The 22,810-nt window shown below is 36.2% G+C and overlaps 1 protein-coding gene across 1 annotated transcript in view; it reads left to right on the forward strand.

The window, feature by feature from the left end:
- The first annotated feature begins 307 nt into the window (after positions 1-307).
- The window catches only part of LOC128657826 (chitin synthase chs-2-like), a 122,099-nt gene continuing 99,596 nt past the window's right edge, over positions 308-22,810 (forward strand). Inside the window, exons 1-4 of the mRNA XM_053712247.1 lie at positions 308-360; positions 15,305-15,446; positions 17,247-17,429; positions 18,976-19,985. Of these exons, the coding sequence (XP_053568222.1) occupies positions 320-360; positions 15,305-15,446; positions 17,247-17,429; positions 18,976-19,985 (1,376 nt within the window). The 5' untranslated portion in view covers positions 308-319. The remainder of the gene's footprint in view (positions 361-15,304; positions 15,447-17,246; positions 17,430-18,975; positions 19,986-22,810) is intronic.

A 22,810-nucleotide genomic window follows, 5' to 3' on the forward strand; every position in this document is an offset into this window, starting at 1 on the left:
TCTATCTCCCAGTAATGCATTACTGCTACTTTAACAAAGGATACCAAGAGAATGAAATAACTTAGATAATAGAAGTAAATTAAAAAGTTGTTTAAAATGGCATGTTCTATCTGAATCATGAAAGAAAAATGTGGCGTTTCATGCCGCTTTAAAGATACTCCCAGGAAAGTGAAAACAACCTACAAACAGTATTGATAATGTAAAAGGCGGGACTTTTGGAAACTTCCTTCTAGTGACTATAAAAGCCTCATATTGCCTGAAGAGAATTCCACATTCTTTTTGTCTTTCAAGCAAAGAACCCTGAAAAACAAACACAGCAATGGCTTATAACAGAGAAAGTGCTAGAGAAGATAAAGATAAGTATGTTACCATTTATTTATTTATTAACTTATTTTTGTATAATTGTAATCAATCTTTATCTATCTGTCTGTCTATCTACCAAGAGAATGAAGCAAAACTGAAAATAGAAGTAAATTGAAAAGTTTTATGTTCTAAATCATGAAAGAAAACAAATGGGCACCATGTCCTTTTAAAGGGAGTTCACAAAAAGTTTTTGAGAGACCGTCAGTAAAATATGCTGATGATTTCTCACCATGCAGGCAAGTTTTTGAGAATCAGCCTTTAGGGAGAAGCTGTTCTGGACTAGAAATGGTCTCTTATTTTATTAAATATTTGGAGTACTTCATATTTTGAGTATTTAAAAATAGGCATGAGGGAAAATATTTAAAAATATGTATTTTATTGTACAAATATGCAGTATAATGTTCCTAAAATAAAACTATGTTGCTAAATAAATGCAATGAAAATTTTAAAATATGAATCCAATGTTGCAAAGTTAAAAAATTATATAGCATTAAAGGGACACAAGTCAAAATTAAACTTTAATGATTCAGATAGAGCATGCAATTTTAAACAACTTTCCAATTTACTTACTTAAAAAGATTAAATATAAAAAGACTGTGCACATTTTGTTGAGTCACCTGCTCCTACTGAGCATGTGCAAGAATTCACAGAATATACATATATGCATTTGTGATTGGCTGATGGCTGTCACATGATATAGGAGTGGAAATAGACATCACTTTGAAATGTGTCAGAAAAAAATCTACTACTCATGTGAAGTTTAAACTAAGTGCTATTGCATTCTCTTTTTATCATGCATTTGTTGATTTTGCAAATGTACTGTATTTACTGGAGAAGAACATAAATAAATGATGTACCTGTAACACTATAATATAAAAAAAAACTATTCTAAATCTGCAGTCTCCCAGTGAAAATAAAAATAAACTAATTTTAAAAGATGGCACTGATTTATTGCACTATTGATAAAATAAAAATTCTAAATATATTTTTCTGATTTTAAAAGTTAGTCATTTTTATATTAAAGCTACGCATTGCATTAAATCTAGTCTGTTAGCTAATAGAACTATTTTAATAACATTTTAGTGTTTTTACTGTAAGTGTCAAAATTTTGTTAGATATTTATACAATCTTATTAAACATTGTGTAGTATGATTTTACTGATCCATAATGTAACTTTATTATTATTATCATCAGGTATTTGTAGAGCGCTAACAGGTTCCGCAGTGCTATGACTTGACTGTTCTCTTATTTGTTAATCCTTAGAAATTGAGCTCTACTCTGAGTAGATAAGAACTCTTTCAAAAATATCTTCTTTCTCTGTTACGAAGTCCTCACATTCATAATAGTTTCCTATAACAGATTACATGATTTGAATAACTTAGGTGAATTAGTAGTGACCAATCAGGAACCACTCTTTTATAAATGGAGAAAAAAAAAACCCATCAATGTGGGATTTGAATCAAAAACTGACTGAATGGAAGCACAGTGTGTTTAAATATTATTATTTTTTTTGCACAAGTTCAAAATACAAGATGATTATAAATGATAAAGGTATCGCCACTACTTTTTTTTCTATTCAGCTCCTTAATATTTTACTATATCATTAGGTATTCTCTTTATAATACTTAATGAACCTATAAATGGAACTTTTGTGTAATAAGCTATTCAGAGCTATGTCAGGTTGTGCATGAAGTGTGTGTGTGTATATATATATATATATATATATATATATACATACACACATATACACACACTGTAACCTGTCTAGATATTTACCTGCATAGCCTTTAATGGTTTTAAGGAAAACACATCCAAAACATATGTCAAGTTTAAAAGACTACAGCCTGTTTATTTGTATATTTCAAAAAATATTCAGCAAATTAAATAAACTCCAGTTTTACAGGATTTGTAACAGTCTGTTTAACATTGTTTGACACCAGTTTTACCCTCCAACACTAAATAACACACCACCACCCTGATTATTAACGAGACCTTTATAGCCTCAGCACACTCCAGGTGAGCATTATCACATTAATTACATTAGAGAGAAAAGAAACCAGTAAAATCTGGACTGAATCTTGTACATTCAATAACCATGACAGTAAGGTGTATAATCAGCCCATTCTTCTCTTTCAAATACTCCACCCCAGGGAACTCATAATACACAAAAACTTAGTTAAGTTTAAACAAAGTCTTTTCCCCCCCCTAGGGCTGTCTGTATTATCTCACATATCAGGATAGTGATTTCTTAAAACACTGGGTCCTAAATACACCACACCCAATGCTGCCTAAGCACTCTGTTGCTATCTATCTATATACAGTATATATTGTGGGCAGTGTTGATCACTGCTCTGTAAATCCACTAACAAGTAAACATGATGTTATAGTATTAAAAATAGTTTGACATTCACTTAGTATCTTTATTTATTGCTATGACCAGGTGTTATATATAAAAACATATAAATAAATACCTTAAAAATATATGTATACAATATGTGATCTATACACACAGGAGAAAATATGTAAAGATTAATTAAATCCTTAAAGGGAGATAAGACTCTTTTTTTAAAAAAATTTAATTATTCAGAAAGAGAGTGTGATTTTAAACATCTTTCCAATTTACCTCTATTATCTCATTTGTTTTGTTCTCTTGATATCCATTGTTAAAAAGGATACCTAGGTAGACTCAGCAGCTGCAGATTGGTGGCTGCACCTATATGACTCATGTAACTGGCTCACCCAATGGGGTAGATTTATCAATGTGCGGGCGAGCATGATCTGCTGTAGCGGATCATGTCCGCCGCACATCGATAAATGCCGACAGCATACACTGTCGGCATTTATCATTGCACAAGCATTTATAGTGAAATGCTTGTGCAATGCCGCCCCCTGCGCATTCGTGGCTGATTGCTGTCCGCCACCTCAGAGGTGGCTGATGAGTTAAGGAGCAGCGGTCTTATGACCGCTGCTTCTTAACTTACATTTCCGGCGAGTCGGAAAGTACGAGGGTAGATAGCAGCATCTACTGCTTGGTAAATCTACCCCATAATGTCTAGCTAGCTCTCAGCAGTGCATTGCTGCTTTTTCAATAAAGGATATGAAGAGAATGAAACAAATTAGGTAATATAAATAAATTGGAAAGTGGTTTAAAATTGTATTTTCTATCTGAATCGTGAAACAAACACTTTTATATATGAAGAATTTTGACATCTTGCTAAATAATTGTTGCATTTTAATATGTGGATACAAATGGGAGTGGTGACATTAGTCACAGCAGACAGTCAGTTCCACACTAAATTTTGGTGCAAAATGTTTGGGGCCTTAGGATAGGTTACAGCAATCTCTCCAGTTAGGAAATGCTCATCTGATGTAAACCAGTGGATGGCATTTGATTTGTTACCCAAGCCCTACACTTGCAATGCATAGCTGAAAAATATAGCTGTGGTCCTTGTATACGTAAAGAATCCTTGGGGTGAAAGCAAACATATTTTGGGCAGTGTTTGCTTTATATAATAATGTTTTTTCATGCCCACAGATTGGTCCAGTGGATAAGTTTATTGGCATATGAATTAAATACTTATTCCAAATTCCCCCTGTATTTGTTTGTTAAAGGGACAGTCTAGGCCAAAATAAACTTTCATGATTCAGATAGAGCATGTAATTTTAAACAATTTTCCAATTTACTTTTATCACCAATTTTGCTTTGTTCTCTTGGTATTCTTAGTTGAAAGCTTAACCTAGAAGGTTCATATGCTAATTTCTTAGACCTTGAAGGCCACCTCTTTCAGATTGCATTTTAACAGTTTTTCACCACTAGAGGGTGTTAGTTCACATATTTCATATAGATAACACTGTGCTCGTGCACGTGAAGTAATCTGGGAGCAGGCACTGATTGGCTAGACTGCAAGTCTGTCAAAAGAACTGAAAAAAGGGTCAGTTTGCAGAGGCTTAGATACAAGATAATCACAGAGGTTAAAAGTATATTATTATAACTGTGTTGGTTATGCAAAACTGGGGAATGGGTAATAAAGGGATTATCTATCTTTTAAAACAATAAAAAAGTCTGGTGTAGACTGTCCCTTTAAATTTTGTCTGGTGTCTCATATTGTACTGTCCTTTTTATCTTTGTTACCCATGGACAGCGCTGCGGAATCTGTTGGCGCTTTATAAATAAAGAATAATAATAAAATAATAATAAATATTTGGCAGCTTTGGGTGCTGCTATAATTTTGCAAGTGGCACTGGATGTTTTAGTTGACTTATGATCCCTTATTACAGTGTTAAAAAATATACTTGTTAATGAAATAGGAATCATTTTATATGGACACTATGCTTAAATTACGTCCAACTATATCCTTATTTTGACCCAGTGTATCGTTACTTAAAGGGACATTGAACCCAAATTTTTGCTTTTGTGATTCAGATAGAGCATGCAATTTCAAGCAACTTTGCAATTACTCCTATTATCAATTTTTCTTCGTTCTCTTGCTATCTTTCTTTAAACAGAAGACATCTAAGCTTTTTTTTTGTTTTAGAACGCTGGACAGCACTTTTTTATTGGTGGATGAATTTATCCAACAATCAGCAAGAACAACCCAGGTTGTTCACCAAAAATGGGCCGGAATCTAAACTTACATTCTTGCATTTCAAATAAAGATACCAAGAGAATGAAGAAAATGTGATAATAGGAGTAAATTAGAAAGTTGCTTAAAATTGCTTGCTCTACCTGAATCACAAAAGAAAAAAAATTGGGTTCAGTGTCCCTTTAAGGGCCCATGCTACAATAAAACATGACTAGGCAACAATGGATGGGTGCCCCTGCAGGGGAGGGGGGGGGGGCGCAAAATTGGTGCATGACAAAGGTTTTTTAATGGGCATATTTCTTTTTTTGCTGCCAAATTTATGTTTTATAGTAGGGGCCATATATTGTAGCATAATGGCTAGAATAGAAGGGAGCATACCCTGAAACATAAGAAGGCAGAAAGTGCAGGTTAACTGGAACATTTGGCTGAAATATCTCACTGCACAACCTCTGCTATCTTTGCTAAACTTTATCAGTCTTCATAAAAGTTGATGGAGCCAGTGACAGTGGGACTCACATCTACAGTATACAGCACAGTGTGTTCATTTACAGTGTATAAATATTTGACATCATTATGCATCACAGAGTACTCACCATCAGTCTATAGGCACCCATCATTATTATACAGGGCAGCATATATGTTATGTCTGTATAGATACTTATATATTATTATACAATGCAGTATATTAATTAGTGTTTAGATGCCTTGCATTTTCATATAGTGGAGACTGTTGTGTTTATTATAGTGTTTAAATTATCATTACCATCACTAGAAACTTATTCAAAATAAAAGTGGGAGTTGTACTGGTCCCCCTGGCCAACATTTGCTATTACTTCACTGCAAGTTATTGTAGGGCTTGTATGCTGGGAAAATGTTATTGAGGTGCATTTGCAGCTTCTGAGAATTTGCAGTTCAGGTTTACAAGAGTGAATCTGCAACAACAAATTTAAGAAGCAGTCTCTGCTTCTTATCCTAGGTGGCAGAGATAAATCACTTCTTATTCACTTGTTCAGGGTGATTGGCAGGCCTTACCCCAACACAATTGGTTGCCCAAGAGGAGAGGGCAGTATTAAACAACATAACTGTGGCAATTGCAGGTGGACAGGTTCTCTGTTTGGGAACTTATCCACTTGCAGCTTGATACATTTTCCTGTTAGACATTCTACTATCAGTCTAGGTATAAAGGTGAAAAAGAAAAGAGGTCATTCTGCCTCCAGGTTCATGTGCTTTATATATTGTTACCACTAGTGGTGGGATTTATACATTTTGACAACAGGTTCTCTAACTTCTCTATCATACAAAAAGATAGGAAATTTGCTGTGATGTTAGAACCTTTTCACTTTTAGCCTCCCTGGTTTAACCCCTTAAAGGGACAGTAAACCTATTTTTTTTTCTTTCAGGATTCAGATAGAGCATGCAATTTTAAGCAACTTTCTAACTTACTCCTATTAGCAATTATTATTCGTTCTCTTGGTATCTTTATTTGAAAAGCAGGTTAAAGGGACACTGAAGCCATTTTTTTATGATTCAGAGCATGCAATTTTAAGCAACTTTCTAATTTACTCCTATTATCAATTTTTCTTCCTTCTCTTGCTATCTTTATTTGAAAATCATGAATGTAAATCTTAGCAGCCAGACCATTTTAGGTTCAGCACCATGGATAGTGCTTGCTTATTGGAGGCTGACATTTACCCACCAATAAGCAAGCATAACCCAGGTTCTCAACCAAAAATGGGCCGGCTCCTATGCATCACATTCCTGCTTTTTAAATAAAGATAGCAAGAGAACAAAGAAAGATTGATAAAAGGAGTAAATTAGAAAGGTGCTTAAAATTGCATGCTCTATCTGAATCATTAAAGAAAAAAATTGCGTTTAGTGTCCCTTTAAGAGCCGGCCCATTTTTGGTTGAGAACCTGGGTTGCACTTGCTTATTGCTTTGCTAAATGTAGCCACCAATCACAAGTGCTAGCCAGGGTGCTGAAACCAAAAATGGTTATATTCCTACTTTTTCAAATAAAGATACCAAGAGAATGAAGATACCTACTTTTTCAAATAAAGATACCAAGAGAATGAAGTAAAACTGATAATAGGAGTAAATTAGAAAGTTGCTCAAAATTGCATGCTCTATCAGAATCATGAAAGAAAAAAAAATTGTGTTTACTATCCCTTTAACAGTAGTCAAATTGCAAGTCTGTTTTATGCCTTGATTGAAATAAGCCAATTTCTCATACATTGTATACTCCCCTGCTTGTATAACAAGAAATTGGAAACACATTAAGGGAATTTTGTTTACAGTATACTGTTCCTTTAAGGAAGATGGCATCACCCAACCAAGAGTTCTTGAGAATCTGGGAAATTTTAGGAACAGGTTTGCAAGAACTGGTGAGAATTGGCTGAATCCCACCACTGGTAATCACTGTTTGATTCATTATGCAGAGCCACCACTGATTTACTATGTTGTGCAGAGCCATACTTTGGTACGTTATGCAGAAATGAACTATTATAGTTATAATAAATCAGACTAGATTTTGATGTGATAATGGAAATGCATCTTCTCTAACATTATAGGTAAAAATAGATTTATATCTGCTTAACAAATCAGTAGAACATTATATTAAGATGAAGTAATGGCAGGGTATATCATTTTGTATGGGGGGGTGGGGGGGCAGAAAAATGTGTCTTCGCCTGTGTAACCAAAACTCCTAGCACCAGCCCTGGTTACTTATCTGATACACCAGCTGCCCAGCACTAAAGTTTTTAGATTTTTTTTCTTTGTCCATGTCCACCAGCCACTCAGCACTAAAGTGCTGGGATTTGAGTAAGTAACCACTACTAGGGGTCAAAATATTGATAAGGGGGTGGGGGCACTGGAGGGTGTCTTTCATTTCAACCAATTTCACTGGTGCCTTTCATTTCAGCCAATTTTCATTTACTATAATCCAGAAACTATTCTTTATCCCAAATATTAGAAGAGGTATTGACCTGAAAATTAAATTCATATTCCAATTTGTTAGAACATGCAACGTTTGCATTACTAATTCTAGTTCACTAGTTGGTTAACCCCCTTGAAGCGGTTAAACACACAGGTAAAGTTGTGTTTGGGAGCTGCACTGCGGTTCCAGAGCTGAAAACGGCTGGTGAGACAATCAGGAGTGTCAGTGACATATAATTGCCAGTCACCAGCTGTCCTGTCCTTGAGCTGATATGTGTTTAACCTTTTTACAAAAACTAGATTATTCAAAATGCACATTTCTCTTGTGCTTTCAGAGAGACTAAATAATTATCACAAGAAGACTTTAAAGGAGCATGCACAAGTAACCAAATTGTTTAATAATTTATTTCCCAGAATGCTTTCTCTTTCCAAAAACATTAGTGAAAGTACCTTGTCCATTTGTATTTTCGTTCTAGCACCTTTTTTTATTTATTCATTGTAGATTAACAGATCAGTTTGTATCCAACTTACAAATAAAAATAAATCAATTGTAAACCTAAGGACTTTATAGAGTTTAGAGAAAAGCTTATAGTCCATATGCAGCAAAGCAGCGACCCAAGAGCCGGTGCAACTTAAAAAAGTGTTCCTCTAGAAGTGTATAAACTTCTTTGTGCAGATAGTTTCATACTATGTTGCATAGCAGATGCCATCTTTCATTATATGTTGCATAGCAGATGCCATCTTTCATACTATGTTGCATAGCAGATGCCATCTTTCATACTATGTTGCATAGCAGATGCCATCTTTCATACTATGTTGCATAGCAGATGCCATCTTTCATTATATGTTGCATAGCAGATGCCATCTTTCATTATATGTTGCATAGCAGAGGCCATCTTTCATACTATGTTGCATAGCAGATGCCATCTTTCATTATATGTTGCATAGCAGATGCCATCTTTCATTATATGTTGCATAGCAGATGCCATCTTTCATACTATGTTGCATAGCAGATGCCATATTTCATACTATGTTGCATAGCAGAGGCCATCTTTCATACTATGTTACATAACAGATGCCATCTTGCATACTATGTTGCATAGCAGATGCCATCTTTCATTATATGTTGCATAGCAGATGTCATCTTTCATACTATGTTGCATAGCAGATGCCATCTTTCATACTATGTTGCATAGCAGATGCCATCTTTCATACTATGTTGCATAGCAGATGCCATCTTTCATACTATGTTGCATAGCAGATGCCATCTTTCATACTATGTTGCCAAATCCAAGAGCGGTTGTTGCAGCCTAATAATGGCTGCCTGACGCGTGTTACCTGGGCGGGTATTGATGCCCTTGTTTTAGGCCACCGCCTGAAGTCCAGGCTTGGATTTCACAAATACAGCAATCCTGGGATCAGTTGATTCAGCAGAGAGTAAACATTCAATATTTATAGGTTTCACATAAGGATAGTGTAAATTCCTCTGGATAATCGGTGGATTTATGGGATCAACACCACAGCCTCAGATATTGTGACCGATCATGGCTGCTGCCTAGACCCCCACCCCCCAATTTAATTTATTTTTAATATGCTATAGTTTAAATTAATTTTGTTTATCAATAGTTGATGAGCTTAGTTTTTTTGTTAAAGGGGCAGTAAATTCATAATTAGACATTCATTATTATTTTAAATAACTTTCCAGTTTACTTCTATTATTTATTTGCTTCCTTCTCTTGTTATACTTTGCTAAAAGGTTTATCTAGGTAAGCTCAGGAGCAGCAAAGAACCTAGGTTCTAGCTGCTGATTGGTGGCTGCATACATATACCGATTGTCGTACCGAGGGGCACGAACACGGGGTTATTGAACCCCCAATTTTTAATTTGCTGACTCAGTGCTAGCACTCTTGATACTATCCCAATATTCATAGACAGTTAAAAGTAATCAGGTCTCCGCTATAGAAGAGACCTTTTTATAGCTTAGTCCTCATTTACGTCTAATGTAGACGATTTAACTTGGTGGCTGTTTGTAATGGGATATCTCTAAGTATTTCAGTGGGAATTTTCTGGCCGATAATAGGGGTCAGATTTCTAAAACTCATAAATTTACGGTATTAAGCAGACTAACTGCACAGCATTCAAACTGGCTGATTAAGCACTATTGTGTGATGTGTTATAATTGCTGACACGCTTGTTAGTTTGCAGCAAACAATAGCGACTTATATTAATTAAAAAGCAGGCTAACTGCACCACATTCAAACTAGCTTATCAAGCACTACTATTGGATGTGGTAAAATTGCGACAAGGTCTGTTAGTTTGTAGCAAACAATATCGGTCTATGCTAATTTATTCAAATATATCCACCCTGAATACCAGGTCACAAATACCACGGCAAACAGCTATATTGTGGCTCAATAAGAGGCACTCAACATATTTTGTCTCTTTAATCAAGGCTTATATTTTATATCTATGGGGTCTATATATTGACCACTTGAACTATTACTAGCAATAGTATCGTTAACAATAATCTCAGTGCAACTCTCACTCAGTTTAGGACTCAAACACGCAGATATTTAAGGCTGTGCTTGGGTTGGCTAATTCATGCACTAATACCCAGCACCTCAGACTATACAGTGTTTTTGCCTATCCTAATAGTGTAGACTTGCCTTAAAGGAGGACTTACTAATACAGCAATTATTTTTTCTTGCTGTCTATAATCTATTATATACTAACAGGGTTCAATATTGTAACACTATAAATAGTTTAGATTCCCTGCTAGTTACTATAATTTGAATACGGGAGTGCTATCTGATATACCAATAATATTATCTGAGTTCCAGCTAGTTTTAATAGTATGTGTGTGTGTGCATGTGTATGAGTCCAGCCGGACTTTCAATATATTTTTTCACTAATAAAGTTATTTAGTATAAATGTGAATGATCGGATGATTTTGATACTTACTTATTCTTTATGTGTCTGACCTTTATCTACAGTGGGTACAGTTATTACACAATCCAGCAACCTGCAATCTTTCTCTTTGTGTGTTGCAAATCTCTCTTGCACACATATTTGTACATTTTTATGTATATTATTGCATTAGGTTCTGGGATTCTGGGACTATAAGTATTATACAAAGTGATTCAGTCCTTGAATATAAGAATTTCAACCCACTTCATTTCCCTCGCCACCCCCAGTTAACGATATACCGATTGTCATTGGGTCACCCATGTGTTCAGTTGGAAACCAGTAGTGCATTGATGCTCCTTCAACAAATGATACCAAGAGAATGAAGACAATTTGATAATAGAAGTAAATTGGAAAGTTGTTAAAAATTGTATGTTCTACTGAAATCGTGAAAGAAAAGTTTTGCGTTTCATGTCCCTTTAACAGTAAAATATATTACATGACTGGCAATAATAAGTGATTGGAATATAAAACTATAGTTCAAGGGTGCCCACACATGGATGTGCAAAAGCATAAAGATACAACAGATTAATCCTGACGACAAAAGTAGCACTGACTTTAATTCGGGTTAACAGGAGCAACCCTTTGTGCCATGTTACAAAACACTGAATTCAAATTACTGCCACTGAACCCCTTTACTTTGCACCGAGGGCTTGGGCTGATATGACCCAGTGAGGCTTACACATATAAATTTCAATAGCGCCATGCAGACCATTTCTTACCGGGTCAACACGTTCCTTTGCCAGATGTCAATCAGATTTCTTCCTTTAGCGTAGCACAGAAGCCTCCGCTTATATCATACCGCCATATCCATTGGGAGAGTACTCACTCAACCATGCTTTTGATAGGCCAATTGTGTTGTTGTTTAAAAATCATCTACATTGATTGGTTGAAATCGATGTCCCTCAAGATCCAATCCTGTAGCACTTTTCGTCCGACCATCAGACTGTTTAATGACCTGCCACTTCACACACTGCGGTAGATAAAGCGGTACCCCTAGCAACCATACTCTACTCATGCCCCAGTGTTGAGATTGCATAACTTGACCACATAATTTTGATCACATCGGCCTCGATCTACCAGCAACGCCTTTACGATCTACTGGTAGATCTCGATCACCTATTGGGCACCCCTGCTATAGTTTGTCTATGTTAAGAATGCCCTACATCATCTTGATAACACACATTCTTTAAAGTCACATACTTTTATCCCCTTAAATACTTAAAATAAATCTGATGTTTCTTTCTTTAGTAGGCTTTTGTACTGCCATTAAGCTAAAAAAATATATACTTAGTAAACTACAGAAATATTTTGTATTACATAACTAGTTGAATATAACATAGAGACTATTTACATATGTCCATGTTATTTATTTTACTGTTATTATGTAAATATAATTCCTTAATAATTCCTTAATATTCCTATAATTTGTGATACGCTTAATGCAAATTAAAATTCAAATAAGCGTCAAATAAGCGCTGTGAAATCTGGTGGCGCTCTACAAATAACCAATAATAATAATAATAATAAATACAAGGGTTTAAACAATTTGCTGCCTTTTATATCTGTTAATACCAAGTGGAGCTATGCCCAAACATTTTATGTATGTAATATGTATGTATTAAATACATTTATTTGTTTACAGCAATTATTCTGTTACACCTTTCAAAATATACTAGACCTCACTGGGCCCCAAAGGCAGTGGCAGGGCCCTCCATTTCAATAGTGCCCTTTCTGGCTGTTTGCAATTAACAGGACACTGAAGTCAAAATGAAACTTCCATGATTCAGATAGATCATGCAATTTTAAACAACTTTACAATGTACTTCCTTTAACAAAATGTGCACAGTCTTTTTATATTTACACTTTTTTAGTCACCAGCTCCTACTGAGCATGTTCAAGAATATACTTATATGCATTTGTGATTGGCTGATGGCTGTCACGTGATACAGGAGGAGTGGAAATAAACGTAACTTAAAAATTTGTCAGTAAAAAATCTACTACTCACTAGGAATTCAGACTAAAAGTTATTACATTGTATTTTTATTATGCATTAGTTGATTATGCAAATCTACTGTATAAACTGGTCCTTTAACAGAGGCTGCAGCAGCAACATAGGAGCAAGACCACCTAGTCTGCACCATAGAATATGCACTTGTGCAAACCAAGAAGGAAGGCTTTTCTGTACAACAACATGGCCATCACAACACTGCCATTATTTTTGTAAAGGCAGATCTGGTTTTGTAGAAAGGGGAGCCTCAACATGATGCAAGTGATGCCCAGGCCCTTTTGTAGCAATAACACTACTGACTGAAGGGACAGTTGGGCCCCCTAGATGTTTGGGCCCAGTCTCAGTTGACACCACTGAGGCCCCTGTAGTTATGCCTATAATTCTTTTCTCTCGACATATCTCTCCATTTTCTTTCACTTTAATCCCACTCATCACCCTCCCCAGCCCTCTTTCTCTACAGCACTTGTTTCCTTTTTATACAGTATACATTTATAATCATTCTTTAGTTTCTTATATGTTCTTATACTTCTGATCAAACCCATTCCCCAATCACCTTGAGCAGTGCACCTCACCCCTTTATCCTATCTTTCATCTCAGCCACCTGGAGAGAGGCTCATCTAAAACTTTTACATAAATATTATTATACCCCTGAGAAAGCATTTAAGTTCAAGAATCTAAATTTTGATAAATGCCCTAAGTGTTACATGGAGGCCGCAGACCTGAGACACATGATCTGGGATTGTCCATTGATTAGACAATGCTGGTATAAAGTTGAATTCTGGGCAAGAACGTCACTTAAAATCTCCCCTCTGGGTCTTTCACTGGTTCAGGTTATATTCTGTTTAAATAATCCAGAAGAACATAGCCCCAATGGAAAGTTAATTACCATAATTATTTTGGCAGTTAGGTATTTAATCTTCAAGAAGTGGAAGTCAAGAAACTTACCAACAGTACCAGAGATTAAAAATTTTCTTAAAAAGCAATGCATTATAGAGCAGCGAGACACCAATATTGATAAGGAATCGGATATTCAGTCCTTCTTTAATAAGTGGGCACCATTTATTAAATCCCTTACACCGCCAGAAATTGATCAAGTAATATTTCCTTTTCAAAACTCAGAACTGGTACTTTTGGGATTATGGTAAAAGCAAGACACATTATCTTTTCTCTTTCTCCTGGTACGGTACAGGAGAATCCTTTTGTTTTTTTTTATTTTTATATATTTATAAATATATATATATATATTTTTTTTTTTTTTTTTTTTCCCCTCGCAAGACTAACCTTGAACACGTTGATATTACTATCACCTGAGATAGCTTAGGATCTTATCTACAAGACATGACCTTCAATGTAAATCTCCAGGGATGACGATATATGCTCAGAGGAGGGGGGGGTGGGGGGAGAGGGAAAGATTGCTCCTGGCTTTGTTCCTGGCCATAGTTGTGATATTGATATTGACGGTTCTGTTGGGGGGAGGGGAGGGAGGGGAAAAATAAAATGGGGATAAAATATACTCCAACAGAGAAATTATAATCATTTAGGAATGACAGAATGGAATTTAATTCATAGTATTTTTATTTTATTTCTTTTTTTATTTTTTCTTTATTTCTTTTGCTTGCTGATGTATCTTTGACTGTTTATTCTTGTTTTGGAAATTATCGAAAAGGTATAAATCTGTTGGAGTTTAATAAAGATGATTTAAAAAAATGAAAAATAAACTTTCATGATTCAGATAAAGAATGTAATTTTAAACAACTTTCCAATTTACTTTTATCATCAATTTTGCTTTGTTCTTTTGGTATTCTTAGTTGAAAGATAAACCTAGGTAGGCGCATATGCTAAATTCTTAGCCCTTGAAGGCCACCTCTTATCTAATTGCATTTTGACACTTTTTCACAACCAGAGGGTGTTAGTTCATGTGTGCCATATAGATAACCTTGTGCTCACACCCGTCGAGTTACCTTGGAGTCAGCTGTGATTGGCTAAAATGAAAAGTATGTCAAAAGAACTGAAATAAGGGGGCAGTCTGCAGAGGCTTACATATAAGGTAATCACACAGATTTAAAAAAGTGTATTAATATAACTGTGGTGGTTATGCACAACTAAAGGAATGGGTAATAAAGGGATTATCTATCTATTTAAACAATAAAAATGTTGGTGCCGTCTGTCCCTTTAAAGGAAAATAAAAAACAAAATTTGAAATACTCTGAGCATGCATGCATACCAGATGTACAGTGCTGACCATTGAGTCATAGGGAAACTGCACACATGAGAAAATATAATACAAAAATATTTCAAGTGAATTTCTAAAAGCAATATTGACCAATCCATTTCATATTTGACTCATGTCCTTTTAATATACACTGAAAAAATAAATTAAAAATAGCAACTATAGCAAAAATTGGCAAATATGTGCCTTGTTTAATGTTTATGAAATTATTTTGTAAGCAGGTTCAGAAGAAGCTGGGATCCATTTCTAATAAAACCAGCAGTAGATGGCGAAGAGAAAACTTCACGATTTGTTTTAGGACTTATTAAGATTATTTGTACCATTGTTGGACTAATGGTTTTCCTTTCTGGAGCTTTAAGCAAGGTATGATTTCTACTTATTATTCATGATTCCTGTGATTTGTATTTTGCATGCATTTTTTTATACATAATTATCTATTAAAAATAACTGCAACATTTGCAAAAAGAAGCAAAACGTAATAAAAAAGGCAATAGAAGAAATAAATATTATAAAAAAAAATAAAAAATAAATCCAACAAAATACAGGTATACCTCGCTTTACAGCGCTTCGCTAATACAGCGATTTGTGGAGCTGAAGTTCAACCTCAAAGGATTTTGAAACAGTAATCATCGTGAGATTGCGAGAAACGTGACTGGCGCCATTTTGTTATGCACAGTTCACTCTGTTTACAGCATTACAGTGCAATCAGTGTCTCAGTGCTATAGTCTGGCAATTTTACTACAGTAATTGTCACTATTTTACAGGTACAATAATTATTGAATACTAATTGAATATTGTGCTGTGCTAGTGTTAAACTAAGCGTAGCACTATTGCACCCCTAATATATGTTAGATCAAACATGTTTTCAAGTTTTTAAGCGCACTGGCAAATGAAAAGAAAGGTAAAACCGCCTTTTTTTTTAACTTTAAGGCGGTTTTCACTTTACAGCAGGGCTCCGGTCCCTAACCCGTTGTATGAGCGGGGTAAACCTATATTCAGAGAACTAACAATGGGTAAAAAATAAAAATAAAATAAATATCATGTAAAACAAATATAATTAAGTAACATATTATACATAAAACAATTGAGGGCCAGATTATGAGTGAAACATTATTTAAAGCTCCCGCTCGAGTGTTAACTGTGCTAGAAGTAAGCTTTTTGACTAAATTGGGTTGCATTATGAGTTGAAAGTAAACTGTTTTAACTTGCATGCTAACCCAATGCGCACAAAAAGCCAACGTTAGAATATCATGTGCGCATTCACTTATTCTCCCAAGTAAATGGAGCAAAAACAGTAGAAAAAAAACCTTACACCCTACTTGTGCGCTATCCCGACATGAAAATATGAATATTTCACATTCCAATGTTCTGCACATACAAGAATATGTTCTATTTATTCATGAATAGATATTTCTGTATACATCTGATGTTTTTTGGTACAATATATATTTATACCTTTATATATAGATGACTATATATAGGTATAGATAATACAGATATATATAGAAATATCTATTTAGAAATACATATTCCCCTATGTGAAGAACATTGGAATGTGAAATATTTCCAGTAAATACATAGTTAAAACCTTAATTAAAAATGAATATTGCATACATATGTTTTTAAATGTTTTCCTCTACTTAACTGCAAAGGGCTCCAATGCACTTATGTATTTATGTTTATATATCTGTAAATACATATATACACATATAAATACATATGCACACACATAGACATATATGTACTGTATCTCCATGTTAAAGCCTGACTTTTTTTTCTCTAACACCTGAGATCTCATATTTTTGAGCCTTTATAACTTTTTTGTGCAATTTTTTTTTTAAATAATTTTTATTAGATGGTGTATTATGAGTGTAACTATACTTTGTAATGTATTTTTTATGTGTTTGTGACACTTTATTTTGCAAAACAGTTTACTAGAGCTCTGAGGACGCGGTAATCATTCTAGTGTAAATCGCAATTGCGTTTAAGCGATCATGTTTACTTTCAACTTTCAATACGAGAAGAAATCTCGATGCACGCAAACACCAGCAATATACCCCATATCACTTGCGTGTAACTGTTAGAGCTCCACTCGTAATCTGGCCCTTCATCTTTAACGTTTGCTAAATCCATAACAGTTATGTTTTAATTATTTTCTTTTAGACTTCTCTATTACTTCTGATAATTATGAATGGAGATTATTCATTACATGTTTCAAACAAACCATTGGGAACCATCATTATTGGAGCAGTGTTGGTAGCACCAAATGTACTAACGTTACTAAAGAGCCTTTGGAAGGTTTCATTCACCACTTCTTCATGCCCTCCTAGAAAAGACTTGTTCATGGTAAGTTCATTTTAGCTGCATTCTGGTTATATGTTATTCTATCCTATGCCCAGTTGAGCCCATTAGTCCTCCCAAATTTTTTTTTTATTAGATTCTTTCATAGAAACATAAGTTTTGACTGAAGATAAGAACCATAGGTCCAACAAGCTTGTGCAAAAATTGCTAAAAGTGTTAACTTATCTAATTCGTAGAATAGCCTTTTGCTTGTCTCAGGCATTCTTGAAGTCCCCCACATTGTTTGTCCGTACCACCTCCAATGGAAACTTATTTCATGAATCAACCACCCTTTCTGTGAAAAAGTGCTTCTGCAAATGTCTACCTGGTTTGTTCTTTTTTTGTGAAAAATACTCCTCTAAGCTATACATATTTAGGTTATTGAGCCTTCCCTGGTAAGTTATTTTTTAGACCATGTACCATTTTAGTAGCCCTCCCTGAAACAGATTTCAGTTTCTTTATATCTTTCTGGAGATCGGCCTCAGAACTGCACACAATACTTAAAGGCACAGTCTACACCTTAGTCATCTTACCCTAGATTAAGCTTTCCTATATGATGCAGTAGGAATGGTAAAAAAAAGTTATTTTAAAATAAATATTGTTTCTGGCCACTTTAAAATGGCTGCCAAGCTCCACCCACTGATTATATCACAATCTGGACTGTATATGACATCCAATCACAAAATACTCACTAGATGGATTCAACAGACTGTCAATGCTATTCAGCAGAGTGCCTAGATGCAGTCCATATCATGATCTGGAAGTAAAACCATGCTTATATCCTTTAAATTGCTTGTCTTTTTGTAAGTTATAATTCTTTCTTTTAAAAGAGTTTCCATTCATTTCCCTGAAGTTAAATTAACTGGCGTGTAGTTGCCAGTCTTCCCTACTGTCCTCTTAAGAAGAGGAACTAGATTCACTATTCTCCAATCATCTGGAACAACTCCTGTCTATAGTGACTGATTAAACAGATCAGTTAATAAGGCAGCTAGTTCAGACTGAAGTTCCTTTAAAACTCTTGGATGAATATTATAAGGTCCAGTGACTTTTTTTACATTTATTTTTTATAATGCCAGTAAAAAAACAAGTGCTACACACATTTTCATTTTTAGTAGCATCCATTAATATAGGCATTCTATCTTCTCAATCTTTTGGGAAGACAGAACAGAATGGATGCTCACTGGACTTTAAGTTGTCACCCACTGGCACATCTAATACTGTATGACTATTTGTAACTATTAAATCTAATATAGATTCCTTTCTAGTTTGTTATTTAACCAATTGTTCAAGCTCATGTGTACAACAAGCAACTGCCTTCTGCTGCACAGATATTATGGTCTACCAATCCTGTTAATAAGCAAAACTCAAGTGGATTTAACATGACCACTAGAAATATCAAGAGGGCAATAAACGTGGTTAAAATAAATAAATAAAATGTCTGTCTACTGGCCTATCACTCTAGCAATCTATCTATGTATCTTTTAATGATAGAAAGCAAATTATGTACTCTATAGTGGTTTCATCAGTAACTGATTTGTGTTTCTTTCCACAGGTTTGCATTAGTCAGAGCTTAGTTGCCCTTGGAACATCAATGCTGATATTAGTGGCAATGCCTCACTTCAACATTATAAGCAACATCATGATCCTTAACAGTGTCTGCTTGATTCCTTCACTTATTCAAATAATTGACCATGTTAAGAGGCCAACTTGGAAATTGACTATTCCAATTTTATCTGTAGTGTTTCTCATAGCTGGCTACATAATGTTCTTTATAGGATATATCAACATGAACCTTCCAAACATCCTTATCTACCTCTTAATCGCATTGTTTGCAGCAATTTTTATATCCATAAACTGGATTAAATTTGTTACAGATATCTTTGACCAGAAGAATGACTGCAAAAATATGTTGTACATTTTCAGCAGTCTGGTTAGAATCCTTGTGACTGCAGTTGTTGTAGGAAGCTATATTCCAATTATTGGGGATGACTGGTCTAAGATAAAACTTGCTACGGCTAAGGAACTTCACCTAGTGATCAGCCTCTTTTGCATCCAAGCTGGGACTTCTGTAATTTGTCACTGGTTTGGAGTTGTGGCATGTAAAATGCATTCAGTTCGAAGAAGTTTTGCTTTGCCTCTAGTGACTACTCCCATTGCTGTTATTATTGCAGTTTTTTGCATTTTTTTTACTTCGGAAGCAGCTAAACAAAGCACTGGTGGGACAGGATATTTAAACATTTCTGTTCTGTGCAACAAAATTAACGTAAATGACAGCCTCAGTGTGGCCCAAAATCTATTCATGGAAGTGTCCAATAATTTATGTCAAACATTGTCTTTCAGCAACGTTTCAAATCTTGTTATCATAGGCCTAGCTGCACTATGTTGGTACATTGGGTTCATCCTTTGCACTAGTCATGTTTGGAAGTTAAAATTACAAAGGATAGAAAGGACAACTCAACTTTTTATACTCCGTTTATATGAAACCGCTTTTATTGATCAATCAATGTTGCTTAACGTAAGAACTCAACCAAAAGAAACTGAACAAAATGAAGACAACAGGAGGTAATTACAAGATGATACTGAAAATACCAATAGCTTGTTTATGACATATGCTAAGATTTGAAGATATGAAAGGAGTTAAGGAAGAATTCATTTAATGCAATCAATTGTCTATTTTGGCTAAGACCAAACTGGCCTGTACCTAGGACAGCAGGTTGTAGAGGTAGCAAATTTGGAGGGGTAATTTCATGATGTTTCCCTTACCCCAATAGTCTACACATTAATTAATTATTGATAAACTAGTCCTAAAGCCCGTGTACACAGGCCATTTTTTGCGCACTCTCCCCCCTCTCTTTTGTGCTCTCTCCCCCCCCCTCTCTTATGCGCTCTCTCCCCCCACGCTCTCTCCCCCTCTCTTTTGCGCTCTCTCCTCCTCTCTTTTGAGCTCACTCTCCGCCTCTCTTTTGCGCACTCTCCGCCTCTCTTTTGCGCACTCTCCTCCCTCTCTTTTGCGCACTCTCCTCCCTCTCTTTTGCGCACTCTCCCCCCTCTCTTTTGCGCTCTCTCTCCCCCCTCTCTTTTGCTGTCTCTCTCCCCCCTCTCTTTTGCTGTCTCTCTCCCCCCTCTCTTTTGCTGTCTCTCTCCCCCCTCTCTTTTGCTGTCTCTCTCCCCCCTCTCTTTTGCTGTCTCTCTCTCCCCCTCTCTTTTGCTGTCTCTCTCCACCCTCTCTTTTGCTGTCTCTCCCCCTCTGTTTTGCTGTCTCTCCCTCCCCTCTCTTTTGCTGTCTCTCTCCCGCTCTCTGTCTCCCGGCATCTGGCCCGCCCATGTCACGCCCGGTCCTGTCCACGTCACACCCGGTCATGCCCACTCTATCACACAACACCAGGAGGTCAGTTGCAAGGCCAGGTGTGTTTGTCCTCGCGCGCAGTCTCTACTGTGCATAACAGCTTCGGACAAACACACTTGGCCTTTTATTATATAGGATTGCAAAATAGTGATTTGATAAAAAAATATGTAAATTGATAACGTTTATTTTTAAAGGGACAGTCTACTCCAGAATTTTTTATTCTTTTAAAATATAGATAATCCCTTTATTACCCTGTTCCCAAATTTGCATAACCAACATGGTTATATTAATACACTCTTTACCTCTGTGAGTACCTTGTATCTAAGCCTCCGCAGACTGCCTCCTTATTTCAGTTCTTTTGACAGACTTGCTCTCTCCCCCCTCTCTTTTGCGTTCTCTCCCCCCTCTCTTTTGCGCTCTCTCCCCTCTCTCTTTTGCGCTCTCTCCCCCCTCTCTATTGCGCACTCTCCCCCATCTTTTTTGCGCACTCTCCCCCCTCTCTTTTGCGCACTCTCCGCCCTCTCTTTTGCGCTCTCTCTCCCCCCTCTCTTTGCTGTCTTTCTCCCCCCTCTCTTTGCTGTCTTTCTCCCCCCTCTCTTTTGTGTTCTCTCTCCCCCCTCTCTTTTGCTGTCTCTCTCCCCCCTCTCTTTTGCTGTCTCTCTCCCCCCTCTCTTTTGTTGTCTCTCTCCCCCCTCTCTTTTGTTGTCTCTCTCCCCCTCTCTTTTGCTGTCTCTCTCCCCCCTCTCTTTTGTTGTCTCTCTCCCCCTCTCTTTTGCTGTCTCTCTTCCCCCTCTCTTTTGCTGTCTCTCTCCCCCTCTCTCTTTTGCTGTCTCTCTCCCCCTCTCTCTATTGCTGTCTCTCTCTCTCTCCCTCTCTCTATCCCCCCTCTTCTGCTCTCTCTATCCACCCTGCCTTTTCTGCTCCCTCTCTCTATCCCCCTCTTTAGAGCTCTCTGTCTCCCGGCATCTGGCCCCGCCCGTGTCACGCCCGGTCCCCGTCCACGTCACACCCAACCACATCACACCCGACCACGCCCATGTCGCACCCTCCTGGCCATGCCCAGTCCGCACCCACCCGGTCAGGCCCACTCCATCACACAACGCCAGGAGGTCAGTTGCAAGGCCAGGTGTGTTTGTCCTCGCGCGCAGTCTCTACTGTGCATAACAGCTTCAGGCAAACACACTTGGCCTTTTATTATATAGGATTGCAAAACAGTGATTTGATAAAATATGTAAATTGATAACGTTTATTTTTAAAGGGACAGTCTACTCCAGATTTTTTTATTCTTTTAAAATATAGATAATCCCTTTATTACCCTGTTCCCAAATTTGCATAACCAACATGGTTATATTAATATACTCTTTACCTCTGTAAGTACCTTGTATCTAAGCCTCCGCAGACTGCCCCCTTATTTCAGTTCTTTTGACAGACTTGCATTTTAGCCAATCAGTGCTGACTCTATGGTAACTCCACAAGAGTGAGCACAATGTTATCTATATGGCACACATAAACTAGCACTGTCTAGCTGTAAAACTATTGTCAAAATGCACTGAGATAAGAGACGGCCTTCAAGAGCTTAGAAATTAGCATCTGAGTCTACCTAGATTTAGCTTTCAAGAAAGAATACCAAGAGAACAAAGCAAATTTGATGATAAAAGTAAAATGGAAAGTTGTTTAAAATTGCATGGCCTATCTGAATCATGAACGTTTAATTTGACTAGACTGTCCCTTTAAACGATATACTGTAGCTGAATCATGGGGACTTCTATGTCTAATATCATCTCAACCTTTTATAGGGCTATAATATAATTCACAACATTTTATTTATGGCAGAAATATTTATAAATAACCTAGAAATAAATTGAAAAGCTTTATTTAAAATATACAGTCTGTCTGAATCATGACATTTTTTAATTTTGACTTCCATGTTTCTTCTAAATGAACTTTGTTTCCCAAAATGTCAGAGACTCCAAAGTGTATTTAATCAACTGTTATGTTTCTCTGATAAGTATATTATTAGCTAAAGCTTTGCCTAGTATAA

Source organism: Bombina bombina, chromosome 4, assembly GCF_027579735.1.
Source record: "Bombina bombina isolate aBomBom1 chromosome 4, aBomBom1.pri, whole genome shotgun sequence".
In the NCBI taxonomy this organism is placed as follows: Eukaryota; Metazoa; Chordata; class Amphibia; order Anura; family Bombinatoridae; genus Bombina; species Bombina bombina.